This window comes from Passer montanus, unplaced genomic scaffold, assembly GCF_014805655.1.
Source record: "Passer montanus isolate IOZ18808 unplaced genomic scaffold, ASM1480565v1 scaffold163, whole genome shotgun sequence".
NCBI lineage: Eukaryota > Metazoa > Chordata > Aves > Passeriformes > Passeridae > Passer > Passer montanus.
The window spans coordinates 331,262-359,220 of record NW_024363494.1 but is presented as its reverse complement, the minus strand read 5'-3'; the positions used below and the strand labels follow the sequence as shown (position 1 = coordinate 359,220).

Below are 27,959 nucleotides of genomic sequence, written 5' to 3'. Positions count from 1 at the left end.
AAGGCAGGGTCTCCTGTAAGATCTGAGCACTCAGGGAGGGCATTAATCCTCCAATTTCAGCTTCAGGTAATGAAGTCATTTACCCCCAGCTTGCCCTCCTCCAATTCACTTTTGTGTATACTTTTCCAGGCCTGAGGCAGTAGAATGTCCTTGAATTCCGGCCTTAAAGGGGTTGTTTTGTCTGCCCAAAAGGTGAAGAGAGTTAACTAACACTTTATATGGAGTTTAGAGTTATGGACTAATGCAGTACAAAACTTGAAAAATAGAAAAGCTAAAATCCTAAGGCATCATGCCCCCCTCTGACATCCTCTAGAAATTCCCCCCAGGCTGCCTTCCCCTCCAGACATCCCCACTCCTCTCCTGCCCCACACGGGACCCCCAGCAGTGCTTCCACTCCTCCTGGCAATTCCATGCTCCTCTGCACCGGGGATGTGGTGGGGCTGGAGAGAAGGTGTGGATGTGGTGGGGCTGGAGAGAAGGTGTGTGATGTCGTGGGGCTGGTGACCTCAGCAATGCCTCAGGGATGTCGGCAATGTCCCGTGGAGCCTGTGGTGACAAACACAGGTGTCACCTTACTCCTGGAAGGGGGTGGCTGTGCTGAGGACCATGACCTCCTCCTCTCCTTGCTGCTGCACCATCTGAACCTGCAGAGGGAGCAGCTGAAGGCCGTGGAGAGGAAGAATTTCTGTAGGCAGAGAGACCTTTGCACCTGGCTCACAAAATTAAAGATTTCTGGGGAGATCTCTGCCTTGACACTCACAGAGCACTCGGGGTGGGCAATGCTGAGCCCCTGGTCTATCGTGTCCATGCTGGCTGTGCTGCTGCCAGCCCAGCTCTGGGCACTGGGGATCATGGCTGCTCCTGGGAGCAGAAGCCATGGGTGTGTTCCCTCTGGCACCAAGATGTTTAAGTCTAACAGCAAAAGCGTGTTAGACTAGTAAGAATTTTGAGTCAAATTTTTGAACATATTGGAAATTTTCTTGCCATAGACTGGTTCAAAGAAAGAACACTTTGCAGGTGTTTTTATACACTATTGTGAACAACAGAATTCACTGCTTAGAGTTTTTTAATGTTTAATAATAATAATAATAATAACAATAATAGTAATAGGATAAAAAAGGACCATATTTCCAGTGCTGGGTTGCTCCTGGCCAACAGTCAAAGAACACGGAAGGGGGGAGTGGTGTGTAATAGACAAGTTGATTTTTATAGTGTTACATTGCTGATATGCATGCATATTCATGTGTTTCATGCATTATTCAAACATTCTTCTGAACTTTCTGATGTTTTGGGAACTCGTTTTCACCCTCTGGCTTATCTGCATGACATTCTGGGTGTCAGGTCAATATGTTTTATTTCTTCTTGTGTCTCCATGCTGCTGTTTCACATCCTCTGATGAGATTTGAGTATGCCCTCCTTAAATTTAACATGGTATTCTCTAATGTCCTCCAGTGCTCTGGTTTGTGTCATGGTTATCTCTTGGACAGGTTGGTGAGTGGATGGCCTTACACTTTTTTTTAGTTACACAAAAGCCTTTTTCACACCTTATGTTTTGCTGAGGTCTGTAACACAGTACATTAATCACACTATTATTTCCACAAGTGATACATAGCTATTATATTCATTACACTACTATTCTGTGAGCAATACAGTGCATTCTTAAGCTGATAGATTATATTAGACAAACATGCAGCTAAAAAGAGTTATAATTGATACGATTTCTAGATACTCATCATCAATAACAACATGCATAGGCTAATACATAAATGTGAAAGCCAGTATTATCTGGCCAATTTTCACACTACAAAATCCACGATTTTTTAATAGATGCACCCAAAAATGCTCCCAGTTTATTGCATCAAGGTATAGGTATTTTGTTTCTTTTAATTACTAGCAGAATATGTAGTCTCTCTTAGTTTAATGCATAACCCAGTTTGTTTTCCAGTAAACAATGTTTTATTAAATTTGATGTCTTGGTTAGACAGTTACCACTGATTACGTTTTCTGAGGTGTACAAGCCCAGGAAATGGCTCTCTTATTGCCATTACAATTTATCACTTGCAATTAATTAATTAAGTCTTCTGGCATGTATAGGCCTCTGAATTCCTAATTCTCTCAAGATATCATTCCTATTCTATGACATCCAATTATTTTCTAGTTATATCATAACCATTAAAAATACTTCATTGAATTTTGCTGTCCATCTATTCAGTAAGTTCTCTAAGGGGTATGGGTCGATAGAGTTTTTTACTGACACTCAGCCAACACAGATCTAAATCAAAACCAGCTAAAAAACCACAGGCAAATATGCCTTGACTAATCAAACATAGTTCATTATGAAATTTCTAAACAATCACAAAATTCCTGTGGCTAACTACCTCTCTGTCCCCTCCCTCCAGCCACATTCCCGGCTGGCAGCAGCAGCCAGAGGAAGCTGGGAGGCGCTGGCAGAGGGGGCAAAGGCGGCTCAGGGTTTACAGTGCTGTTTATTGATATCAGATCTCAGTGGGATGCAGGAACCAGGTGCCAGGGGGAATTCTGGGATCACAGCCCTGTTGGGAAGGATCCGTTTGGGGAACAGCGCTCTAGGACCCATGAGGGAGGAGCACAGCCCTGCTCCAATGTGCTCTGTGCGGAGCACTGTCCCACATGGCCCTTGTTACTGCCCCTGCTCCCTTCTCCTGCAGGAATAAAGGTGGAGGGTGATGCTAAATCACTGCCCCATGTTCCTGCATGGGGACAGTTGAAGGGCTCAACAGGCTCAGACCCCCGTGTCCCTGGTGGCATCATTACTGGGGGCAGTGCTTTCTTCTGGCTCTTCAAAGACCTTCTGCAGGCACTCCCTGAGGGACTCCATGGAGCAGCACCTCCAGCACTTTGTTACTGAGATGTAGATGAAGGGGTTGATGCTGCTGTGCATGCAGGCAAAGAGGAGAAGAAGCCGGGGGAACACAGCGGTGTAGCCGAGCTGCTGCAGGAAATTCCAGAGACTGAGGGGGAGAGTGAGGAGCACAGCGAGGAAGACAATGATGTCAAGATTCTTGGATCGCTGCTGCTGGGAGCTTCCCTTGAAATGAATGAACAGGATTCTGCTGGAAATGACCATGGAGGGAGCAAAGACGAGGAAGTTGAGGATGTACAGGGAGATGAGAGCCCCCCGGCAGAGCTTGCCTTCCTGTGACTCGCACAGGGAAGTCACTGCAGAAATGGCAGCAATGACAGTGATGGAAAGGGCCCAGAGCCCGGCACTCACCACCACCCATGACAGGTCCTGGGGAAGGTGGCAGAAGAGCCCACGTGGGCAGAGCACGGACCTGCACCTCTCGATGCTGATGGCTGTCAGCCGGTACAGCCCGACGCTGTAGAACATCCGGAAGAGGAGGAAAAGGAAGCGAATGTATGCTGGGGACATGATGGCGGAGCAGGAGAAATCCTCCAGCAGGAAGAGCAGAGCGGAGGGGACCATGAAGATGAGGAAGAGGAAGTTGATGATGGCCAGGTCAAGGTGGTAGGCAGTGATGGGTTTCATGGTTTCCCTCTGAATGCGGAACCCGAGGACCCAGATGACAGCCCATGAGGAAGAGGAAGTCGATGCTGGCCTGGTTGAATGCCACAAAGTAAGTGATGGCATCAATGTGGAGGAGCCAGAGGAATGCCCCATTCCCAGCCAGCCCACAGAGGCTGACGAGCAGTATCACAATGTGCATGGCCACGTTGGGGACACTGATGTCACACTGTGTGGTTCCATTGTTTGGTGAAGTGAAAAGAAGTGCTTCTCAGAAACAACTCCTGGGGTAGAGTTTCAGGATCATTGCCAAAACCTTCCGTGGCCCCAAGAAAGGAAACTGAGCTGAGAATTCCCATTTCTGCCATTGCAATGCAGGCTCACACAGCCCAAGGGAAGGACAGCACTCAGTTGCTTGCAGCCAGGTCATCAGCCCTTAGAGCCCACCCTAATTAGTGTCCTTTGATGATGCAATGAAAGCGATTAGGAACCTGATTTTAGGATGCTGTGATCCTCTTTCCAGCCCTTCATTAGAGGTCATCCTCCTCAGATCTGGGAACACTTGTTGTTTTTACCTGGTTGCTTTTACCTGACCCCAGCCCTCATGCCAACCTGTGCCAAGGGCTCACCACCCTCACAGGGAAGGATTTCTTCCCTAATATCCAATCTGACCCCACCCTCTGGCAATGGGAAACCATTCCCCCTTGTCCTGTCACTCCATGCCCATGTGCAAAGTCCCTCTCCAACTCATCTGGAGCCTCATCAGCTCCTGGATCATGAGGTGTTTGCCCTTGAAAGGATTGGGCTGGTGCGGGGATGTGAGATTCCATAGCTGGGGACACAAACACGGGGTCAGCAGGGAAGAGAGGGCACAGTTCTGGTCCTGGGGCCAGCAGTTTGCAGGAGGACCATCTCAGTTCCCTGAGGCACACGTCAGCCTGGGAAGGAATCATCTCACCTCAGCTTTCTAGGCATTTCTTGGAATTCACTGTAGGCTGCTGACTGACAGCCAAGGGAATGTAGAGGATGATTCAAATGAAACCTGCAACTTTTTAAGGATTAAAACCAAGAGAGCAGCATGGATTTGCCTCTTCTCAGAAGAAATGACATTGCTGAAATCCCAAATCATCCTTCTGCTGTGTGCCAGTGCTCCAGCTCAAGCACAGGAATTATTATTGCATGAATTCACTTGGAAACTGCATGGTGAAGGCCTGGTGCCATTGAAATTGTGGTATACAAGTGGGAAAACCATATTTGAACCAGAAATCAAAGTTTAACACCACATTTGTAGTGCAGGGGACTAAACAATGCTGTGCCTGTGTGCAGTGGTGGGAGCAGAGCTGTGCTCTGGCTCCTTGGCTGCTGCATCCACAGGAACCCCACCAGCACCTGTGTGCTCAGCCGGGCCATGGCTGGCTTCACCTTCCTGCTCTCCATCACCATCGCCCTGGGGATATTTTCTGTCCCAGAGAGCTTCTGCCACCAGCTGGGCTCGTGGGGTGTGACAGCTGGGCTGAAGGTCACCATCCCCTTGGCTCTCCCTGCCTCTGCCTCCTCTCTGACAGCCCTCAGTGCTGTGACAGCTCTGTTTGTCCTCTCCGTGTCCTGCTGGCCCTGCCACCACTCCCAGCACTTCCCAGTGCTCCTGTGTGCCCTGCTCTGGCTGCTCTCCTTCCTGCTCACTGCCACCCTCCATTTCTGCCCTTCGCTGCTCATGGCCTTGGTCCTGAGCTGCCTCTTCTCAGTGCTCACCCTGACCTGTTCTGCTCTGGCCCTGCTGGCCAGGCTCCTGTGCTGCTCATGGAAACAGCCCCCAGGGAAGCTCTGTGCCCTGCTCCTGCCGCCTGTTGTCTCCTTCCCCTTCTTCACTGCTGATTTTGGGTACTGGCTCTTGCTGAGGGCGTTTGACTTCTCTGCTTTTGCCCCCAGCACCCCTCTCCCGCTCGCCTGTGCCAAGAGCAGTGCCCAGCCTGTGATTTACTTCCTGGCTGGGAGCTGTGCAAAGGAATTCACCCCCTTTGCTAGTGTTGCCTTCCAGAGGGCTTTTGAGGATGTGCCAGAGCCAGGGCATAAGGAAAACACCGTGGAACTATCATCAGGTGGAATCATCAAGAAACTGAGACATCATAAAATAGAACCATAAAATATCCAAGTTAGAAGGGACCCACAAGGACCATGGAGTTCAGCTCCTGGCCCTGCGCAGGACATCCCAACAATCCCAGCCTGTGCCTGAGAGCATTGTTCAAATGCTCTTTGAGCTCTGTCAGGCTGGTGCTGTGTGCAGCAGGGGAACTCCTGCCTGGGGTGGTTGTGGATGACATGAGGAATCCTCATGGAATGCTTTGGGTTGTGTCCTGGTTTAGGGTAAATTTGGGAGGAAACCTTCAAATGGGATCCCTCTAGTAAACAAGTTCAAGCAGTCCCTCCCCCAGCTGGGTCAGGAAAGGATTTCCTTAGAGGAAAGTGGAAAAAACTGTTTATTTAAGAAGCAAAGTATTCAAAAGCATAAAAAATGAAAACAATATTAAACAATAAAATCTGTTGCTGTTCTGAAGAGTTGTCAAATTCAGAAAGTCCTTGTTGTGGAGTCTAGTTTGTCTCACTCAGTCTCTTATCAGTCCCTCTGGTGCTGGCAAATGCTGTGTGCCAGGCCCCGGTTGGCCACAGGTGGGAGCTGCTGCCGTTCTTCTGAGTTTTCAGTCCCGAGCAGGTTTGAACAGTTCCAGGAAAAAGAAAAACCACAGTCCAGGGAACTTCTCTGCCTCAGCTAGCTAAAAAAACCTAAAAGCAAAGGAGAGCTCTCTGTTGCATGTCTGTGCTGCTGACAGCACGGTCTGGGAGCAGGAATGTGCAGGACTGAGCACAGCTCCTGAAAACAAACTGCCCCATCTTCTCTCCCCCTCTTTGCTCTAGGAACTAATCTTAAACTTATGCAAAGTTTAAATGGGCAAAACCTATTTCTGGGTGAAACAGTCAAATGGGGATTCAATTCAGCATCATGAAGTCTCCCCAGGACAGCTTGGAAGGAACGGTAGAGATCATCTCATTCCATCTCTCCTTCTTCCATGGGCAGGGACAACCAGGAAACCTTTGGCTTTGAAGTCTTGCTCTTCGGAAAGGAAGCTCAGGGAGGGAGTGTCCTGGGTGACAATGGAGACAAGGAAGGTGCTGGGAAGCAGGAAAAGTATATTGGAGGGTCACGATCCTCCTGCACTTGCCTTGGCAGGGATGGCCTGGCTGAGTTGTTCTTCCCTGGACAACAGGTTATACCTTGGAAAGTTTCTGCTTTCCAATGAGCAGGAAATAGGAGATAGGGAGACAAAAATCCTCTCCGATGTCAAAGTCTCTCTCTTCTGTTCATTATTAACAAATCTGTGAATAAATATTCCTTAGCTGTTTCACCTTAACCTTTAACCTATCATCAAAGCCTGTCTCACCACCCATGGCTTTCACTCTCACCTCCCTTTCAAGAAGCAGTGGCACGTTGGTTTCCCCTGGATTTACGGCAGTGGGAAAAGGAGGGACAGCTTCCCCCTGAGCAAGAGATGTGGCTGCTGCCCAGGTCTCTCCCAGGAGGAATCAAGAGCTCTTGGCACTGCCAACATCATCCCAAGCATTGCAGACACGTGCCTTAGGTAGGGCTCAGGTATGAGACAGGTACCTGCCCTGCTCACAGACAAGCCAGAGGCTTTAGAATGGGATAAAATAAGGAAATGAGCCATTTTGGACACTAACACAGGCTCTGCAGTGAAGCCTGGTTGTTGTTTATTCAACAAACTCAGAGGCTGGGACAGGAGGAAAGCCATGCTCCAATGTGCTCCCTGCAGAGCATCACACAAAAACCACCCAAGGCAATGCCCGTGCTCCCTTTTCCTGCAGGAATACATCACCATGGAGAGGGTGATCCTGTGGATATTGATTAATCTGGAGACTCAAGGAAAACTTCAGTCACACTCCTGGGGTCCTCCAGCAGAGCAATGGAAGGGATCAACAGGCTCACACCCCTGTGTCCATGGCAGGATCATTGCTGTGGGACATTTTTTCTTTTGGCTCCTCAAAGACTCTCTGGAGGGAGAGCTGGAAGGACTGCACAGAGCAGGGCCCCCTGCACCTCCCTGCGAAGAAGTAGACAAAGGGTTTGATGCTGCTGAGGATGCAGGTGAGCAGGAAAACCACCTCTGAGGACACAAGGATGTAACCGAGCTGCTGCAGGAAACTGCAGATGTTGAGGAGAAGAGTGAAGAGCACAGTGAGGTCAATAACAATGTCGCGCCTCTTGGGTTGCTGCTGCTGGGAGCCCCACTTGGACTTAATGAAGTCAATTGTGCTGGAAATGAACAGGGGTGCAGCAACGAGGAGCAGGATTATGCTGTACACGGAGATGAGAGCTGCCCGGCAGTGCTCCTGCTCGTGTGATGGGCACAGGAATATCACTGTGGGAATGACAGTGAAGAGAGCAAAGAAAGCCCAATACTGGACAGTGTCCACCACCCACAACAGGCGCAGAGGAAGGTCCCAGTGGCAGCAGAGCTTGCAGAGCCTGTACATATACAGTACAGCACTGCCGGGCATCAGCCGGAACAGTCCCCAGTAGCAGGAGACCACTGAGAGCTGGAAAACGAAGTTCATATACAACAGGGGCAAGATAGGAGAGCAGGACAAATCCTCCACCAAGATGAGGAGGGCGAAGGGGACTGCAATGAGGAGGAAGAGGAAGTCAATGACAGCCAGGTCAAAGATGCCTGCGTTCCTGCTTTTCAGGCTGAGGAGGCCGATGACAGCCCCGTTCCCAGCCAGACCACAGAGGCAGATGAGCAGTGTCACACTGTGCATGGCCACATCGGTGACAGCGATCTCACACAGATCATCTCCTTCAGCAGGCGAGGTGGGAGATGGAGATATGGTGCTCACCTCCATGGATGGATGATGGGCAGGCAGTGGGATGTGGCCCCTGGCTGTGGTCAGAGTGGATGGGCAGTCAGTGCTTGGAGAATCCAGGGATGGACCATGAGGCTCCTCAGCAGCTCCCTGCAGTGGGAAGGATTCAGTGGGGAGGAGTGAGACGTGCAGAGAAGGAGGGCGGTGGAAATGGTGGGGTGGGAAAGGGAGGTGGAAGGGTTGGGCTGGTGTGCAGGGGATTGATAAATAACAGAGAATAGCATTTTCAACTCTCCTGAAGTTGCTTAAAGACTAACTGGTCAAATAGATAAAAGGATGTAAAGATGTGGACCCAGGATGATAAACGTGGGTGGAGCCAGTGCAGAAACGGATTAGGAGGTCCGTAGTATTTTTAGGGTAATTTCTGTAAAAAGAAGCAAGAGCACGTGGCCAAAGGAAAAGTTCAAGGCAAGGTCACCTTTAATATCACAGCACTCAGTGAATACAGCCACCCGAAGCCCCTCTCAATTAACCTCCAGTGCCATCAGAGGACTCCCAGTAGGAAGCGGATGCATGGAAATGAGTTCTAGGAAAATGGTGTTTACATTTATGTTTAAGGAGTTCTATTGATAAGAAAAACTTTTTAATGTCTATGTATGGTTATAATGGAAAAAAGCATTGTTGTAAAGTATCACAATGCTCACAGAAATAAGGGGAGATCTTTCTGTGTGTCCTGCTGCCTAATACCTCACTTGGTAACACCATTAGTTTATGTCAGGAAATTTTTTCTGCCTGATTTGGTATAATTTGTCATCCATCCCGTCCCATCCCATCCCATCCCATCCCATGCCATCCCATCCCATCCCATCCCATCCCATCCCATCCCATCCCATCCCATCCCATCCCATCCCATCCCATCCCATCCCATCCCATCCCATCCCATCCCATCCCATCCCGATGGTTTCCCAGTCAGAGGCCACTCCCGGGCTGCACGTGTGGCCTGTTGGGCTCTGCTGCTGTCCAGTGGGAGATTTGGGATTGGTGGCACCCAGAGCCCTCCTGCCCCCTCCAGCCCCTGTCTGCCTGATGCCTTGGGGTGGCTCCCAGGGACAGAGGCCAGACAAGGGGAAGAGAATAAAAGCAGGCATTTCTGAAAGGCCTTCAGAAGGTTCACCTTGGGCAGTGAAAGCCTCCGAGAGGAGCTACACCCAAAATGGACAATGGTGACGAGTTTTTCAGACAGATATATGTTTGGTCCATTAACAAACCAGGGGTTAATCCTCCAATTTCAGCTTCAGGTAATGGAGTCATTTACCCCCAGTTTGCCCACCCCCAATTCACTTTTTTCTTGACTTTTCCAGCCTCAGTCAGCAGAGTGCGTGCACTGTTGGTGGGAAGAAGGGTGGGGCTGGGGGAAAAAAGGTGTTTTAAAATTTTATGTTACATCTCATGATCATCCTCTGCCTCTGTGAATAATACATTTACTTAATACCATTACATTTGAACCTGGTTTTGTACTCTTGGAGTGTTTTTTCTCCCAGTCCTCAAGTCATGAGCCCGTTGTTAATTTTTGTTTCCCTCTCCTCCCCCAGCTGACAGCAAGAGAAGGTGAGCAAACAGCTTTCCCGGGTGCCTGGTGTTTGGCCAGAGCCAAACCACGACAGGCTTGCAGGACTCCCCCTCCCCTTGCAGCTGAACCATCCGAGCCTGCTGAGGGAGAGGCCAAAGCCAGGGCAGAGGGAGAATTTCTGAAGGCACAAAACCAGCAGCAAGGACATCAGTAAAAACCAGGTTTAATATAAAGCAAGAGCACACCAAAGTGCTGTCCCTGTGTGTGTGTTTGTGTGTGTGTGTGTTCAAGGGCCAGAGAAAAAAGGACAGTGAGGGTAAGGATTAAAAGGAAAATGGCCCAAAACCTTTATAGCGCTCAAACTTAGAAGTGCTTCAGTTATACATTAATCTTAGCAATTCAGCGGAGAAATATCACTTAGCAGCATTTAACCTTATTTATGCCTGATACTTGCTTGCAGGCCTGACCCACTCAGATGTCTCAGGCACTAACACGCCTGAGAGAGCAGCATTTGTGCCACATTTGCCACAGCAGCTGCACACGGGTGTGCACAGAGGCAGAAAGAGTCAGTGCAAGGTCCCTTGGCCAAAATTTAAAAGGATGTGTTATGGATGGATAATGGGATGATTGGATCTCACAGTTAAGGAATGAATAGTGTTTGAATATTCATAGAAGCTTCACTGATGAAAAATTATGTTATTGTAGTCAGTTAAGATGTCCCCTGTGCTCTCCATAGGCCCTTTCCCCACCTCTGTATTGCTGCCGTTACAGAGCCTGAGTCATCCATGACAGGTAGAAAAAAGGGGTGTACAAAGTTTGTTGCTGGGGGGGAGGTGCAGCATGGCAACACCTGGCCCTCCAGTCAAGGTGCAAGAAAGCAGGCTCCACCAATACACACAAAGAAGAGTTGGCAGACAGACTTTGGGAGGGGCAACCCCCGGGGCTATCAAAGGAGAAGCATCCATCTTGCAGGTGAACCAGCCACGTGGTAGGCAGCCATGAGGGAAGCTCCCCGGCCTACTTCTCCTTATTTACTCCTTTTGCTGTATTTTTTGTTCAGGTTTAATAAACCTTTAAAAATTTTAATAAATGGAGTGTGGGGGGTGAGGTGAGTGCCCTGCGGGGAAGTTCTCCAGGCTGCAAGGGGAAACAAGGGCAGACTCTTCTCATTCACCTTAATCAGTGCCTCCTCATTGAGTGGAACCTGGTTATTGATTTTTGGAGCCAGAATTTAGGTCTGTAGGGAATGAAAAGCTATAAATATTGTGGGAAAAGGGAGGGAATATTGAATTGAGTGTCCTGCTGAAGGACTCCAGCAGCTCAGTGATATCAACTGGCACAGAAAAGGCAAACTGAAGTGCATCATCAGGATGTAGAGGGATGGTAAAAAACCAGTTTTTGAGGTGTAAAATCACTAAGAGCCAATTGAGGGGAATCATTGTGGGTGATGGAAGCCCAGGCTGCAGAGCCCCTATAGGTTCAATAACTGCAGTTAGTGCCCGTAGATCCTGTAATAATTGTCACTTGCCATTTTGCTTAGGTATACAGAATATAGGGGTATTTCATGGGCTAGAAGATGGACAGATATGGCCTAAGGACAAGCATTCTTCCATAAGCTGTTTTAAATTTAGTAGCTGTTCCTTTCCTAGGGGCCATTGGTCGACCCGCACAGGGTCTTCAGTCTGCCATGTGAATTTACGTATGTCCAGTATTTGATTTTGGAACGGCTGATCAATGGCCCCTATGAAAAAGGCCCTCCTGTGAGGTTGAGTCTATTTGTATGGTTGTTACACATTGTCCCAGAACATCTCTTCCCATAATGTGCATGGTATAGAGGCAATAATCAATGGTGCAGTCCAGGCAGTTTGCCCATCAGGGCCAAGGACAAGCCAAAGGTGAGCGCTCTCTCTAGGGCATTGCAACCCTCCCACCCCAATTAGGGTTGATGTGCAGCTGACTGTGGGCCAATTACTAGGCCATTCATTACTTTTAATGATAGAGATATCAGCTCCACTATCAACAAGCCCTTCAAATTTTTTGCCATCTATAGCGCATGTTAAAGTTGGTTGAGCTGCTGTAATAGGACTTGTCCAGAAAATCTGGGGCTGACCTGTGCTGCCAAAGTTACCTGTGGCACATTTGCCCTTGCCATTAGGGGTTTTGTAGAAGGGAACAAGTTGTGCTGTACGTTGACCTGCAGGTATAAAGCAGGGTGGCATAGGGGTCCATAGTATAATGTGTATTTGGCCCTCATAATCTGAATCAATAACTCTGGGCAGTACAAAAAGTCCCAACCTGGTGGTGGAGGAACAACCATATTAACAAAGCATGAATGCTATTACCAAGGGGTCCCCAGACTCCAGCAGGAGCTAAATGTACCAAAGATGTCATTAGAGTTATGGATTCTCTGGAGGCAAGATCCAGCCTGGCACTGCCTGCAGTTGTAGGCAGGAGCTCGCTTGCTAAAAGTCTTGTCTCACTTATTTTTTGATTCTCTGGGGCATGAAGACTGGCCCTCAGTTGGAAGCTTCCTGGCTGTGTAGCCTTCCAATTCACAGGGCACTGGGAGTGGCAGTCAACAGCCCAATGCTTTCTCCTTCCACACCTGGGACAATCTTTAGATGGTATTTTAATCCCATCCCCTTGTTGAGGGCAATCCTTTTCAAAATGACCCATCAAACCACATTTAAAAGAGCCTCCCGCCCATGTGTCCGGAACTCAGAAGTGCGCGGTTAAAGCCACTGCCAGATAATTAGTGTTGTAAGCAGTAGTTCCCACATTTTGGCGTGCTCTGCTGTGTCACAAGTATGTGGGTTATGAACAGTAAGCAATGATTTTCTGCAATCTTTTTTTGTGTTTGTAAAAGCAAGCAGCTGCAACAGAATAATTTTGGCCTCAGCACTGTCAACCTGCTGGGAGAGCGCAGCTTGCAGTCTGTCCAGGAAATGCACGAACTACTCCACTGGACCCTGTAAAATCTTAGCAAACAACAGGTTAGAATTGATACCCGTCCCTGGGAGTCGCTGCAGGGCCTGCAGGGCTGGGTGAGCGATGCATCACAGGGGTAGCCTGCCTGCACTGCAGGAACTGCAAAGGGACCCTCTCTGGTCGGCTGCACAACAGCAACTGGTGCATTTCTGTCCTGCAGCGCTTCTGCCTGGGCTGTACACAGCTCTCGGTAACCTGAGCCAGACTGCAAACTTCATCACTGTTAGGATCATTTTCATTATGGTTTTCCATTATGCTTCTTGTGCGGAGGGAGGATATACATGCTCCTGATGGATTGTAGGTAGCTTAGGGTGAGATGGGAGGATATGCTGCTTTCTTTTACTAGCAGCCTCTGATCTGTAATTACTTTGTAGTCTAGCTCCTGATGTGCCAGCTGATGGTTCAGAGCATATATTTCTGGGCAGGCTGTAACGACCACCAAACTGCCCTCCTTCATGGTGGCTTCCTGTTGTTTTTGCCAGCGCTGGACTACTGCATTGCCATCTTGGGCAGGAAGTGAGCCCGTGAGAGTTCTCTGCCAAGGGGTCCTGCCATGCAGGAATTTTTATATGCCAGCGCTGGACTACTGCATTGCCATCTTGGGCAGGAAGTGAGCCCGCCGCCCATTCGCGAGATGAGAGTTCCGTGCCCAGGGGTCCTGCCATGCAGGAATTTTTATCAGGGTAAGGCAGTCCTGCGGGGCCTGGGTTGATCTCGGGGTAAGGCAATTCTGCACGGTTTGGATCAATCTCGGGGTCGTATACGGGTCCTGGTGGCACTGAGGGTTTGGAGGATCAACGTCCGAAGCTGTCAAATGGCCGACATTCGCGTGACTTCCTTTAATGGCCGCCATGATTGTCCCCCATGTAGCAAGGTGTCCGCAAGCTTTGGCATCACTGTCCCTGGCGATATCAAAAAGTCTCTGCCGTACTGCTTGCCAGGTTGCTGATCAAAGCGGCCACTAAAGGGAAAATCTTTAACTTGATTAGATACTCAGTCCAAATCACCCAAGGCAATGCCCGTGCTCCCTTCTCCTGCAGGAATACACCACTATGGAGAGGGTGATCCCATGGATGTTTATTAATCATGAATTCCTGAATAATATCAAGGAAAACCCTCAGCCTCTGTGCTGAGGTCCTCCAGCAGAGCAGTGGAAGGGATCAGCAGGCTCAGACTGCTGTGTTCCTGGTGTCATCATTGCTGTGGGCTGTTTTTTCTTTCTGCTACTCAAAGACCCTCTGAAGGTAGAGACGGAGGGACCCCACTGTACAGAGCCTCCAGCAGCTCGCCATGGAGCAGACCCTCCAGGAGCTCCCTGCCAAGAAGTAGATGAAGCGTTTGATGCTACTGTTGATGCTGGCGAGCAGGAAAACAGCCTGGGAGGGCACATCAATGTAACCGAGCTGCTGCAGGAAATTGCAGAAGCTGAGGAGAAGAGTTAACAGCACAGTGATGTGGATAACCACGTCACGCCTCTTGGGCTGCTGCTGCTGGGAGCCCCACTTGGCCCTAATGAAGTCAATTGTGCCAGAAATGGCCACGGGTGCAGCAAAGAAGAGCAGGATACTGGTGTAAAGGGAGATGAGAGGCACACGGCAGTGCTCCTGCTCTTGTGATTGACACAGGAATATCACCGAGGGAATGACAGTGAAGAGAGCAAAGAAGGCCCAGGACTGAACACTCCCCACCACCAACCACATTCGCTCAGAAAGCTCCTTGCGGCAGCGCCGTAGGATCTTGTCCATATACTGCACAGTGCCACCAGGCCTCAGCCAGAACAGCCCCCAGTAGTAGGAGACCACTGACAGCTGGAAAAGGAAACGCAGGTACAGCATGGGCATGACAGGAGAGCAGGACACGTCCTCCACCAGGAAGAGGAAGGCAATGGGGACTGTGAGGAGAAGGAAGAGGAAGTCAGCGACAGCCAGCTTAAAGATGCCAGAGTTATAGCTTTTCAGGTTGAGGAGCCAGAGGACAGCCCCGTTCCCAGCCAGCCCACAGAGGCAGATGAGCAGAGTCACACTGTGTGTGGCCATGGTGGATACATCTGTCTCACACAGATGGTCCCCTTCAGTGGGTGAGAGAGGACGTGGGGACACGGTGGTCACCTCCATGGATGGATGCTGGGCAGGCAGTGGGATGTGGCCCCTGGCTGTGGTCAGCGTGGATGGGCAGTCAGTGCTTGGAGAATCCAGGGATGCAGCTCCTCAGCAGCTCCCTGCAGAGGGAAGGAAACAATGGGGAGGAGTGAGATGTGCAGGGAAGGAGGGCAGTAGAGATTCAGGGGTGGGAGAAAGAGGTGGGAGGGTTGGGCTCTTTGAGCACAGGGCAGAGGAGGGGGACAGGGGAGGGCACTGCGGTCACCGGGAGAGGGTGGCAGGAACAGAGCAGCTGCTGCAGGAGAGGAAGGTGGGGTAGGGAGGAAAGAAACCATTCCACTGACCTGTTCTCTGTGGGGCAGCAGCAGGCAAAGGGGTCTGTGAGGATCAGCGGCGCTTCCTGCTCCCTCTTGCTCCTTTGGGATCCATGTCCTAAAGCGGCTCCTGGCAGGTCAGTGACATGAAGGAGAAAGTGCCCAGATCACCAGGAGCTCCCCATTCCCATCCTGCTCACTCTCTCCGTGTCTGGTCCCGCCGTTTTTTCACAAGGCTCGGTGCAGTAAGAGGGCAGTTGGAAGGGGTTGTACAGCTTCGGCTTGCTCAGAGTTCCACAGGCTCAGAGTTATTGACCTCGGGTTTTTTTGTTTTCCCTATGAATCAAGTGGTCTTTTTCTTTGTTGTGAGCAACGACGCCTCACTTCTGAAAATTTTTAGAAGTTTATTAAACTATAACAAGGGACAAGGTAAAAGGAACAGTGCTCGGTGCCCACTCGCAGCCAGAGGCACGGCCAGAGGCACACTGCCCAAAATCGTAAAAGGCTTTCTACCCGCTTGCTAAGCCACTCCCCTGGTAATCCATCCCCCACATGTTCCGCTTTTCCAACACAGCTCCTCCTCCGTCCCGCCCTCCCGGAGCTTGTGCAGCGCTTCAGGCTTGGACTCCCCGCAGTGGTCAGAGATCAGCATAACAGCTTTCAACATGAACATAGTACTCACGTTAGAAAAACTCCAAAGCTTAAAAAAAACTTCAAAAAAAATGACAGATGCTCCTTGTGATCCCAGCCCCGCTCCTGCCATCGAGAGGCACCAGCCCCGCAGGGATTTGGGAAATCACTGCCACCCCATGCTGGGTGTGTCCCCAGGGATAAGGTGTCCCATGCTTTGCAGGCAAGAGCTCCCTGAAAGCACCATGAAACTCATCTGCTGAGCCAAAGGAGATGGAGTTCATTCCCTGGGGCCGAGGCCATGAGGGTCATTCCATGGGGAATAGAGCTGGGGAACAGCACTGAGCCCAGCTGCACTGCTTGGAGCCATGTGGATCCAGGAGGGAGGAGGAAAGCCATGCTCCAATGTGTTCCCTGCAGAGCAGCCCACAACAATTACCCAAGGCAATGCCCGTTCTCCCTTCTCCTGCAGGAATACACCGCCACGGAGAGGGTGATCCTGTGGATATTGATTAATCTGGAGACTCAAGGAAAACTTCAGTCACTCTCCTGGGGTCCGCCAGTAGAGTTGTGGAAGGGATCAACAGGCTCAGACCTCTGTGTCCATGGGAGGATCATTGCTGTGGGCCATTTTTACTTTTGGCTCCTCAAAGACTCTTTGGAGGGCGAGCCAGAGGGACTGCACGGAGCAGGCCCTCCAGGAGCTCCCTGCGAAGAAGTAGATGAAGGGTTTGATGCTGCTGTAGATACAGGCGAGCAGGAAAACCACCTCTGAGGACGCAGCAATGTAACCAAGGTGCTGCAGGAAATTGAAGATGCCGAGGAGGAGAGTGAGGAGCACAGTGAGGATGAGAACGATGTCGAGCCTCTTGGGTTGCTGCTGCTGGGAGCCCCACTTGGCCTTAATGAAATCGATTGCGCTGGAAATTACCACGGGAGCAGCAAAGAAGAGCAGGATGATGGTGTTCATGGAGATGAAAGCTGCCCGGCAGTGCTCCTGCTCATGAGAAGGGCACAGGAATGTCACTGCAGGAGTGACAGTGAAGAGAGTAAAGAAGGCCCAGTATTGGACACTGTCCACCACCCACAACAGGCGCAAAGGAAGGTCCCAGTGGCAGCAGAGTTTGCAGAGCTTGTCCATATACCGCACATTCCTGCTGCGCATCAGCCAGAACAGCCCCCAGTAGTAGGAGCCCACTGATAGCTGGAAAAGGAAGTTCATGAACATCAAGGGCATGATGGGAGCACAGGACACTTCCTCCACAAGGATGAGTAGGGCAGAGGGGACTGCAAAGAGGAGGAAGAGCAAGTCCATGACAGCCAGGTCAAAGATGCCAGCGTTATGGATTTTCAGGCTGAGGAGGCCGATGACAGCCCCGTTCCCAGCCAGCCCACAGAGGCAGATGAGCAGTGCCGCACTGTGTATGGCCACACTGGTGACATCTGTCTCACACAGATTGTCTCCTTCAGTGGGTGACATGGAAGATGGGGACACGGGGCTCACCTCCATGGATGGACGCTGGGCAGGCAGTGGGATGTTGGGAGGGGTGTGGGTTGGGCTGCTTTGCAGGGGATTGATAAATAAGAGAGTATAAATATTTTCAACTACCTGAAGTTACTTTAAAACTAACTGGGCAGAAAGATAAATGGATGTAAAGATGTGGACACATGTTGATAAACGTGGCTGGAGGCAGTGCAGAAACAGATAAGGGGGCCTGCAGTGCTTTTGGGGCAAGTTCTGTTACAAGAAGCAAGAGCACATGGCCAAAGGAAAAGTTCAAGGCAGGGTCTCCTGTAACATCTTAGTACTCAGAGAATGAGACCACCAAAAGCACCTCTGAATGATCTTCCAGGGCCATCAAATGATGCCCAGTAGCAAGTGGATGCATGGAAACGAATTCTAGGAAAGTGGTGTTTATGTACTAGGTAAGAAAAGTTTTTTAATGTCTCTGTATGGTTATAGTGGATAAAAACACTGTCGTAAGCGGCCTGGAAAGGGGCTGGGGATGCCCCAGCACAGGGAGGGTGACACTGTGGGCATTTACTGACCAGGAGACTCAAGGAATCTCTCAGCCACTGTCCCAGGGACCTTCAGCAGTGCAGTGCAAGGGATCAACAGTCTCAGCCCTCTGTGTCCATGGTAGGTTTAGTGCTGTGGGGGACTGGCACTGGGAAGTCACTGTGGGATTGACAGCGGTGACAACAAACAGGAGGACCCAGAAGAGGACACTCATCACCACCAAAACCAGTCGCTCAGGAAGTTGGCAACCACAGAAAAACAAGCATAGGATGGACCTGCACCTCTGAATGCTGATGAACATCAACCGGTACAGCCCCATGGTGTAGGAGAACAGTGACAGATAGAAAAGAAAACTCAAATACATCAGGGGCATTATAGCAGAGCAGGACACTTCCTCCACAAGGAAGAGCAGGCTGGAGGGGACCATAATGATGAGGAAGAGGAAGTCGGTGATGGCCTGGTTGAAGACAAAGTCGGTGTTGGGATTAATGTGGAGGAGCTGGAGGAAAGCCCCATTCCCAACCAGCCCACAGAGGCCGATGAGCAGGGTCACAATGTGCATGGCCACGCTGGAAACATTGATGTCACACTGACCAGGCCCATCGTTGGGTGAGGTGAAGAAAGGGGACACGGTGCTCACCTCCATGGATGGACACTGGGCAGGCAGTGGGATGTGGCCCCGGCTGTGGTCAGAGTGGATGGGTAGTCAGTGCTTGGAGAATCCAAGGATGGACCATGAGGCTCCTCAGCAGCTCCCTGCAGAGGGAAGGATTCAGTGGGGAGGAGTGAGATGTGCAGGGGAGGACGGTGGTGAAAATGATGGGGTGGGAGAGGCAGATGGGTGGTTTGGGATGTTCAGCAGGAGGCAGATAAATAACATAGAGAATAAACATATTCAGTTCTTCTGAAGTTGTTCAAAAGCAAAGTGGCCAAAACTTAAAAGGATGTGTTATAGATGGATAATGAGACGATTTGCCCCCACAGTTAAGGGATGAATAGTGTGTGAATATTCACAGAAGCTTTATAGATGTATAATTATGTTATTGTAGACTGCTGTGTAGATGTCTCCTCTTCTCCCCATAATCCCCTTTTCCCACTGTGTACTCTTTCCATCACAGAGCCTGAGTCATCCATGACAGGTAGAAAGAAGGGGCGTACAAAGTTTGTTGCTGGGGGGGGGAGGTGCAGCATGACAACACCTGACCCTCCAGTCAAGGTGCAAGAAAGCAGGCTCCACCAATACACACAAAGAAGAGTTGGCAGACAGACTTTGGGAGGGGCCAGGTTTAGCTGATGCAACCCCCGGGGCTGTCAAAGGAGAAGCATCCATCTTGCAGGTGAGCCTGCCACGTGGTAGGCACCCATGAGGGAAGCTCCCCGGCCTTCTTCTCCTTATTTACTCCTTTTGTTGTATTTTTGGTTAAGGTTTAATAAACCTTTAAAAATTTTTAAAAGTGGGTGATTGTTTCTCACAGGATGTAAAGGCTGGCACACAGGATGATAAACGTGGCTGGAACCAGTGCAGAAACAGATAAGGAGGCCTGCAGTGGTTTGGGGCAATTTCAGGAACAAGAGGCAACAGTGCATGGCCAGAGGAAAATTCAAGGCAAGGCCACCTTTAATATGGCAGCATTCATTGAATATGACCACCAGAGAGACCCCTCTTTATAAATCTCCAGGATCATAAAAGGACTTCCTGGAGGAGGGGGATGCATGGAAATGAGTTCTAGGAAAATGGTGATTATATTATAGAAAAGAAAAACTTTCAATGCCTATGTATGGTTATAATGGATTAATACTCTGTTGTAAAGTCTCACCATACACACAAAATACAAGACGAGATCTATCTGTGTCCTGTGCAGGTAAAGAATTCCTGCTTCCTCATGCTTTGCATTGTGTTAGAAAGTTTGTTCTGGCCCTTTTCACTACAAGGATAGAGACGGGATGCAGAGGAGAAGAGAGGGCTTGGGGAGGGCACTGCAGTCACCAGGAGAGGGTAGCAGGAAGAGAGCAGCTGCTGCAGGAAAGGAAGGTGGGGTAGGGAGGAAGGAAACCATTCCACTGACCTGTTCCCTGTGGGGCAGCAGCAGGCAAAGGGGTCTGTGCAGATCAGCGGTGCTTCCTGGTACCTCTTGCTCCTTTGGGATCCATGTCCTGAAGCGGCACCTGTCAGGTCAGTGACATGAAGGAGAAAGTGCCCAGATCACCAGGAGCTTCCCATTCCCATCCTGCTGGCTCTCTCTGTCCCCTGTCCTGCCACTGTTTTGCAAGAGTCGGCAGGAGAATCGGAAATTAAATCTTTGGCTACGTCAGAATTTCACTTCCTGGGAGTTATTTGTCTTGAACATTTTTCCGGCCATACAGGAAGTAGCTCGACATGCAGATTTCTTTGAATGGCTTCTCATTTCCTCCTGACTAGAAACTGTTTTGAAAATGGGACATTCTCCAAATGCTTTCCCTCTCTCAGCAAGTTTCTACCATTCCTCCTTTATCTACCCTGAGGGGTCATTGTCCCTCCAGCAGCAGAGAGCTGCTGGTGCTGCTGGTGGCGCTGGAATACTGGCAGTGCTGGAAGTGCTCACAGCACTGTGCAAGCATCTGAGTGCTTCTCAGAAACAACTCCCATTCTGGGAAAAGGTCTGGGATCATTGCCAAAACCTTCCCTGGCCCCAGGAAAGAAAACTGAGCTGAGAATTCCATTTCTGTCATTGCAATGCAGGCTCACACAGCCCAAGGGAAGGACAGCACTCTGTTGCTTGCAGCCAGGTCATCAGCACGTAGAGCCCACCCTAATCATTGCCAGTCTCCTTGATGATTCAATGAAAGCTATTACAGACCAGATTTTGGGGTTTTGTGATCCCCTTTCCAGCCCTTCATTAGGGCTCATCCTCCTCCTCCTCAGACATGGGAGCACTTGTGTTTGTTTTTACCTGACCCCAGCCCTCAGGCCAACCTGTGCCAGGGCCTCACCACCCTCACAGCAAAGGGTTTCTTCCCAACTTCCAATGTGACCCCTCCCTCTGGCAGTGGGAAGCCATTGCCCCTTGTCCTGTCACTCCATGCCCATGTCCAAAGTCCTGTCTCCACCTCTCCTGGAGCCCCTTTAGCTCCTGGATCATTAAGTGTTTGACCTAGAAAGGATTGGGCTGGTGGGAGATGTGAGATTCCATAGCTGAGGACACAAATGTCGTGTCAGCAGGGAAGAGTGGGGACAGTTCTGGTCCCAGGGCCACCACACATGCCAGTTTCCAGGAGGAGCATCCCAGATCCCTGAGGCACACGTCAGCCTGGGAAGGAATCATCTCACCTCAGCTTTCTAGGCATTCCTTGGAATTCACTGTAGGCTGCTGACTGAATGCCAAGGGAGTGTAGAGGATGACTCAGAGGAAACCTGCAACTTTTTAAGGATTAAAACCAAGAGAGCAGCATGGTTTTGCTTCTTCCAGAAGAAACAACATTGCTGAAATCCTAAATCATCCCTCTGCTCTGTGCTTGTGCTCCAGCTCAAGCACAGAATTTATTATTGTATGAATATCTTAGAAACGGTGTGCTGAAGGTCCAGTACCACTGAATTTGGGGTATACAAGTGGGAAAACGAGTTTCAAACAGACATCAAAGTTTAACAGGACATTTGTAGTGCAGGGTCTTAAGGATCAACCCCAGGAACGAGAGGGTGCAAGTTCAGGCTGTTCAAAAGACAAAATTTTGGTATTGGGGTTGCTTTAAAACAGAAGAGAAGCTGCCATGGAGACAAACTGCTTTGGCCACAGGTCTGGCTGCTGAGGCTCTCTCCTGTTGCTCATTTCCTGGGCAGAGTGAAGAGCAGATGAGGAGCAGAGCCCTGATCCCGTGCCAGGCTCTGAAGCAGTTCCCTGCTTGTGAGAGCCCTGGAGCACACGAGGCAGCAGGGAGAGCAGGGGCTGTGGCAGGAGCTGGGACAGAGCCCGCGCCGGACGCTGCTCGGGCTCAGCCCGCGGCCTTCGCTCCCCTTTCCAAGGGACCATTGCAGGAACCTGCTGAAGATCCCGACCCAGGGACAGCAGCTGGAGTGTGGGGGGTGAGGTGAGTGCCCATTGAGGAAGTTCTCCAGGCTGTGAGAGGAAACCAGGTCAGACTCTTCTCATTCACCTTAATCAGGGCCCCCTCATTGGGTGGAACCTGGTTATTGATTTTTGGAAGCAGAATTGAGGTCTGTAGGGAATGAAAAACTATAAATATTGTGGGAAAAGGGAGGGTATATTGAAATGAGTGTCCTGCTGAAGGACTCCATCAGCTCAGTGATATCAACTGACACCTGAGAGTCCACGTCACATCCAGCCCAAAGCCATTTGTTCTCTGATACCTCCATGGGCAATCCTCTCCTTCTCCAGTTGTTTTCCTCCTCCAGCTCTGTTGTTTCCACAGCCAAGAAGGAGGTATCTCCCTGGCTTTTGTGCCAGGCATACCAGACCAGGCTCCCACACCGTACTTGCCTTCTGTCCTGTCCCTCACCCCTCCCTGAGCTGCTCCACATGGATGCTGTGGGTGGGAAAAGATGGGAAAGCCACATTTGGGGGACAGCAGCGTTGCTCTGGTGTCTCTGTTTGTCACCCCTCCAGCTGTGTGAGGGGGGGAGAAGCAGCAGAGGTGTCACCATGAGCACTTTGTCCCCTGCCACGGAGGGAGCCAGCCCTGCCTGCTGGAGCCAGCCCGGTGGGAAGGCATCCAAGGGGAGCTGGAATGAGGAGAGCCACGACAACTGGACTGGGTGTGAGAACAGGCACTGGAGCAAAGTGCCTGTCACACTGCTGCTGCTGCTGCTGTGCCTGTGTGCAGTGGTGGGAGCAGAGTTGTGCTCTGGCTCCTGTGCCAACAGCAGTGCCCAGCCTGTGATTTACTTCCTGGCTGGGAGCTGTGCAAAGGAATTCACCCCCTCTAGTAGTGTTGCCTTCCAGAGGGCTTTTGAGGATGTGCCAGAGCCAGGCCATAGGGACAACACAGTGGAGTCATCATGAAAGGGAGGCATCTTAAAATAAAGCAATAAAATATCCAGAGTTGGAAGGGACCCACAAGGACCATGGAGTTCAGCTCCTGGCCCTGCACAGGACATCCCAACAATCCCAGCCTGTGCCTGAGAGCATTGTGCAAATGCTCCTTGAGCTCTGTCAGGCTGGTGCTGTGTGCAGCAGGAGAACTCCTGCCTGGGCTGAATGCTGAATGATGTGAGGAAACCTCATGGAATGGATTGGGTTGGAAGGTACCTTAGAGATCATCTCATTCCATCTCTCCTTCTGCCATGGGCAGGGATACCCAGGAAAACTCTTGCTTTGAAATCTTTGCACTTTTGAAAGGAAGCTCAGGTAGGGAGTGGCCAGGGTGACACAGGAGACAAGGAAGGTGCTGGGAAGTTGAAAAAGTCCATTGGAGGATCATGATCCTCCTGCACTTGCCTTGGGAGAAACCCCCTGGCTGAATTCTTCTACTTGGGACAAGAGGTTTTACCTTGGAAAATTTCTGCTTTTCAACAGACGGGAAAACGGGAGACAGGAAGAGAAAAACCCTCTCAGATGTCAAAGTCTCTCTCTGCTGTTCATTATTAACAACTCTGGTAATAAATGCTTCTTAGCTATTTAACCTCATGTGTGCCTCAAAGCCTGACTCACCACCCAGAGCTTTCACTTTCACTTTCCTTTCCAGAAGCAGTGGCACGTTGCTTTCCCCTGGATTTAAGGCAGTGGGAAAAGGAGGGACAACTTCCCCCTGAGCAGGAGATGTGGCTGCTGCCCAGGTCTCTCCCAGGAGGAATGAGGGGCTCTTGGCACTGCCAACATCATCCCAAGCATTGCAGGCACCTGCCTTCGGAAAGGCTCAGGTATGAGACAGGTACCTGCCCTGCTCATAGACAAGCCAGAGGCTTTAGAATGGGATAAAATAAGGAAATGAGCCATTTTGGACACTGTTTAACAGGTACAGGCTCTGCAGTGGAGCCTGGATGTTGTTTATTCAACAAATTCTGGGGTTGGAATTACCACAGTAGAAACAAACAAAAACCAGAAATCCAAATCTGATGGCAACGCAGTTACAAAATGACAAAGCTCAGCAAAGCCTGGCCTGTGGCTGAAGCCGCTGTGCAGTCGCTGTTCAGCTCCTCCTGAGGGTGGCCAGGTTCAGGATGGAGGTGGTCAAGGGCTTCCCTGGACACTGATGCTGGGGCCCCAGAGGATGGATGGCCCCATTCTGCAGAAGAGTAGCAGAACCCCCTAATTTCCGTGCAATTAAATGGTCCAAATATCTGCTGATGGGAATTTCCATACTCCATGTATTTTCTGGATACAGGCAGAAGGGATCAGTGGAGTTCACTATCAACCCTGCACTTTACTCAGAAGGCTTAAATTCTGGAATTAAAAAATGTGAGGAATTCCCACTGAAAGGATAAGGGAATGTTGCTGTCTCTCCCCAGCTCTGCAGCCCTACCTGGTGTCCCTTCCCATCAGCTGGGAATGCAGGGCTGGCTCTGCCAGACAGAAGGGGAGGGATGCTGCGTGTGATCCCAACCCCTCTCCTGCCATCCAGAGGCACCAGACCTGCAGGGATTTGGGAAATCACTGCCACCCCGTGCTGGGTGTGACCCCAGGGATTAAGGTGTCCCATGCTTTGCAGGCAAGAGCTCCCTGAAAGCACCATGAAACTCATCTGCTGAGCCAGAGGAGATGGAGTTCATTCCCTGGGGTCGAGGCCATGAGGGTCATTCCATGGGGAATAGAGCTGGGGAACAGCACTGAGCCCAGCTGCACTGCTTGGAGCCATGTGGATCCAGGAGGGAGGAGGAAAGCCATGCTCCAATGTGCTCCCTGCAGAGCATCCCACAACAATCACCCAAGGAAATGCTCCTACTCCCTTCTCCTGCAGGAATACACCACCACAGGGAGGGTGATCCTGTGGATATTGATTAATCTGGAGGCTCAAGGAAACCCTCAGCCACTCTCCTGGGGTCCTTCAGCAGAGCAGTGGAAGGGATCAACAGGCTCAGACCTCTGTGTCTGTGGAGGAATCATCGCTGTGGTCAGTTTTTTCTTTTGGCTCCTCAAAGACTCTCTGAAGGGAGAGCCAGAGGGACTTTATGGAGAAGGGTCTCCTGCACCTCCCTGCCAAGAAGTAGATGAAGGGTTTGATGCTGCTGTGGAGGCAGGTGAGCAGGAAAACAGCCTGGGATGACAAAAGGACGTAACCAATCTGCTGCAGGAAATTGCAGAAACTGAGAAGGAGGGTGAGGAGCAGAGTGAGGATGACAACGATGTCGCGCCTCTTGGGTTGCTGCTGCTGGGAGCCCCACTTGGACTTAATGAAGTCAATTGTGCTGGAAATGATTACGGGTGCAACAAAGAGAAGCAGGATGAGGGTGAACATGGAGATGAGCGGCACACCACAGTGCTGCTGCTCGTGTGATGGGCACAGGAATGTCACTGCAGGAATGACAGCAAAGAGAGCAAAGAAGGCAGAATATTGGACACTCTCCACCACCCACACCAGTCGTTCAGGAAGGTCGGAGTGCCAGCAGAGCTTCCAGAGCTTGTACACGTACTGCACATTGCTGTTGAGCATCAGCCGGAACAGCCCCCAGTAGCAGGAGACCACTGACAGCTGGAAAAGGAAACGCAGGTACAGCAGGGGCAGGATGGGAGAGCAGGACACGTCCTCCACCAGGAAGGCGAGGGCGGAGGGGACGGCAAAGAGGAGGAAGAGGGAATCGGCAACAGCCAGGTCAAAGATGCCATAGCTGGGGATTTTCAGGTTGAGGAGGCCGATGACAGCTCCGTTCCCAGCCAGCCCACTGAGGCAGATGAGCAGAGTCACACTGTGTATGGCCACCTTGGTGACATCTGTCTCACACAGATCATCTGCTTTGGTGGGTGAGATGGCCGATGAGGACACTGTGGTCACCTCCATGGATGGATGCTGGGCAGGCAGTGGGATGTGGCTCCTGGCTGTGGTCAGAGTGGATGGGCAGTCAGTGCTTGGAGAATCCAGGGATGGACCATGAGGCTCCTCAGCAGCTCCCTGCAGTGGGAAGGATTCAGAGGGGAGGAGTGAGATGTGCAGGGGAGGAGGGTGGTGGAAATTGTGGACTGGGAGAAGGAGGTGGGAGTGTTGGGCTGTTCAGCAGGGAATGCAGAAGCAAAGCTCAGGGCAGAGGAGGAGGGAGCTGGGGAGGGCACTGCAGTCACCGGGAGAGGGTGGCAGGAACAGAGCAGCTGCTGCTGCAGGAGAGGAAGGTGGGGTAGGGAGGAAGGAAACCATTCCACTGACCTGTTCCCTGTGGGGCAGCAGCAGGCAAAGGGGTCTGTGCAGATCAGCAGCACTTTCTGGTCCCTCTTGCTCCTTTGGGATCCATGTCCTAAAGCGGCTCCTGGCAGGTCAGTGACATGAAGGAGAAAGTGCCCAGATCACCAGGAGCTTCCCATACCCGTGCTTCTGGATCCTCTCCGTACCCGGTCCCGCTGTTTCACAAGGCTCGGTGCAGTCACAGAGCAATCGGAAGTGGTTTTACATTTTTGGCTTCCACAGAGTTCAACAGCCTCTGAGTTATTGATCTTGATTTTTTTTTTTTTAATTTTCCCTGCGAATCAATTGGTCTTTTTCTTTGTTGTGACAGACGACACCTTTTGGAGCCTTGTGGATCCAGGAGGGAGGAGGAAAGCCATGCTCCAATGTGTTCCCTGCAGAGCAGCCCACAACAATCACCCAAGGCAATGCCCGTGCTCCCTTCTGCAGGAATACACCACAGGGAGAGTGATATGTGTGGATATTGATTAATCTGGAGACTCAAGGAATCCCTCAGCCTCTGTGCTAAAGTCCTTCACCAAAGTGGTGGAAGGGATCAGCAGGCTCAGACCACTGTGTCCCTGGTAGCATCATCGCTGTGGTAATTTTTTTCTTTCTGCTTCTCAAAGACCCTCTGGAGGGAATCTCTGAGGGCCCCCACTGTGCAGTGCTTCCCGCAGCTCGCCATGGAGCTGGACCTCCAGGATCTCCCCACGGAGTTATCGGTCCTCCAACTCCCCACCAAGAAGTAGACAAAGGGTTTGATGCTGCTGTTGATGCTGGCGAGCAGGAAAAAAAACTGGGATGGCACAACAATATAACCGAGCTGCTGCAGGAAATGGCAGAAGCTGAGGACGAGAGTTAAGGACGCAGCGATGTGGATAACCACGTCACGCCTCTGGGGCTGCTGCTGCTGGGAGCCCCACTTGGCCTTAATTAAGTCAATTGTGCAAGAAATGAGCAGGGGTGCAGCAAAGTGGAGCAGGATGACGGCGTACATGGAGATGAGAGCTGCCCAGCAGTGCTTCTGCTCTTTTGAGGGGCACAGGAATGTCACCGTGAGAATGACAGTGAAGAGAGCAAAGAAGGCCCAGTATTGGACACTTTTCACCACCAACCACAGGCGCTCAGGCAGGTCCCAGTGGCAGCAGAGCTTGCAGAACTTGTACATATACTGCACATTGCTGATGGGAATCAGCTGGAATAACCCCCAGTAGTAGGAGACCACTGACAACTGGAAAAAGAAATTCTGATACAGTAGGGGCATGATAGGAGAGCAGGACACGTCCTCCACCAGGAAGAGAAGGGCCGAGGGGACTGTGAAGAGAAGGAAGAGGAAGTCGGCAACAGCCAGGTTGAAGATGCGATAGTTACCATTTTTCACTCTGAGGAGGCCGATGACAGCCCCGTTCCCAGCCAGCCCACAGAGGCAGATGAGCAGTGTCACACTGTGAATGGCCACGGTGGTGATGTCTGCCTCACACAGATCATCTCCTTCAATGAGTGAGGCAGGATTTGGGGACACGGTGGTCACCTCCATGGATGGACGCTGGGCAGGCAGTGGGATGTGGCTCCTGGCTGTGGTCAGAGTGGATGGGCAGTCAGTGCTTGGAGAATCCAGGGATGGACCATGCAGCTCCTCAGCAGCTCCCTG

The 27,959-nt window shown here is 50.8% G+C and overlaps 4 protein-coding genes across 11 annotated transcripts in view; all 4 read right to left on the bottom strand.

Annotated features, from left to right (window-relative positions):
- Positions 1-20,225, bottom strand: part of LOC120499568 (mas-related G-protein coupled receptor member H-like) — a 30,557-nt gene extending 10,332 nt beyond the window's left edge. For 6 of the 7 annotated variants that reach the window (XR_005626911.1, XR_005626912.1, XM_039703423.1 and 3 more), the window contains exon 1: positions 20,071-20,225. The gene's annotated coding sequence lies outside the window, so the exon portion shown is untranslated. Of the gene's footprint in view, positions 1-8,454; positions 8,534-20,070 lie in introns of all 7 variants that reach the window. The other variant, XR_005626913.1, reaches the window with a different exon arrangement.
- Positions 1,106-27,951, bottom strand: LOC120499603. The gene is made up of 6 exons (XM_039703491.1): positions 27,873-27,951; positions 16,580-17,521; positions 15,385-15,391; positions 14,243-14,832; positions 7,617-8,533; positions 1,106-3,599 (listed from the first exon to the last, which is right to left on the bottom strand). The coding sequence occupies exons 2-6, from the start codon at positions 17,492-17,494 to the stop codon at positions 2,762-2,764; spliced, it is 3,267 nt and encodes a 1,088-aa protein (XP_039559425.1). The 5' UTR covers positions 17,495-17,521; positions 27,873-27,951; the 3' UTR covers positions 1,106-2,761.
- On the bottom strand, positions 13,993-27,959 carry LOC120499575 (mas-related G-protein coupled receptor member H-like). Of its 2 annotated transcripts, XM_039703433.1 has the most exons (3): positions 27,840-27,858; positions 15,385-15,484; positions 13,993-15,159 (listed from the first exon to the last, which is right to left on the bottom strand). In XM_039703433.1, the coding sequence occupies exon 3, from the start codon at positions 15,053-15,055 to the stop codon at positions 14,165-14,167; it is 891 nt and encodes a 296-aa protein (XP_039559367.1). In that variant the 5' UTR covers positions 15,056-15,159; positions 15,385-15,484; positions 27,840-27,858; the 3' UTR covers positions 13,993-14,164. The 2 variants fall into 2 exon arrangements, with proteins under 2 accessions (XP_039559367.1, XP_039559369.1); XM_039703435.1 differs by lacking the exons at positions 13,993-15,159; positions 15,385-15,484 and adding an exon at positions 26,653-27,622 and having other exon boundaries at positions 27,840-27,959.
- LOC120499573 (mas-related G-protein coupled receptor member H-like) lies at positions 23,936-26,640 on the bottom strand. Its single transcript, XM_039703431.1, has 2 exons — positions 26,291-26,640; positions 23,936-26,041 (listed from the first exon to the last, which is right to left on the bottom strand). Exon 2 carries the CDS (start codon positions 25,928-25,930, stop codon positions 25,010-25,012), a length of 921 nt encoding a protein of 306 aa, XP_039559365.1. The 5' UTR covers positions 25,931-26,041; positions 26,291-26,640; the 3' UTR covers positions 23,936-25,009.

What these genes read in the sequence shown, in the direction of transcription:
- LOC120499573 (XM_039703431.1), bottom strand. Translation starts at nt 25,930, where the DNA reads ATGGAGGTGACCACAGTGTCCTCATCGGCCATCTCACCCACCAAAGCA.
- LOC120499575 (XM_039703433.1), bottom strand. Translation starts at nt 15,055, where the DNA reads ATGGAGGTGACCACCGTGTCCCCACGTCCTCTCTCACCCACTGAAGGG.
- LOC120499603 (XM_039703491.1), bottom strand. Translation starts at nt 17,494, where the DNA reads ATGGAGGTGAGCCCCGTGTCCCCATCTTCCATGTCACCCACTGAAGGA. An exon ending in TGGCAGGGAGCTCCTGGAGG is followed by an intron (nt 8,534 to 14,242) that starts GTCTGCTCCATG and finishes TTCCCACTGCAG; the next exon opens with GGAGCTGCTGAGGAGCCTCA. An exon ending in GTCTACTTCTTCGCAGGGAG is followed by an intron (nt 3,600 to 7,616) that starts GTGCAGGGGGCC and finishes GCATTCAACCAG; the next exon opens with GCCAGCATCGACTTCCTCTT.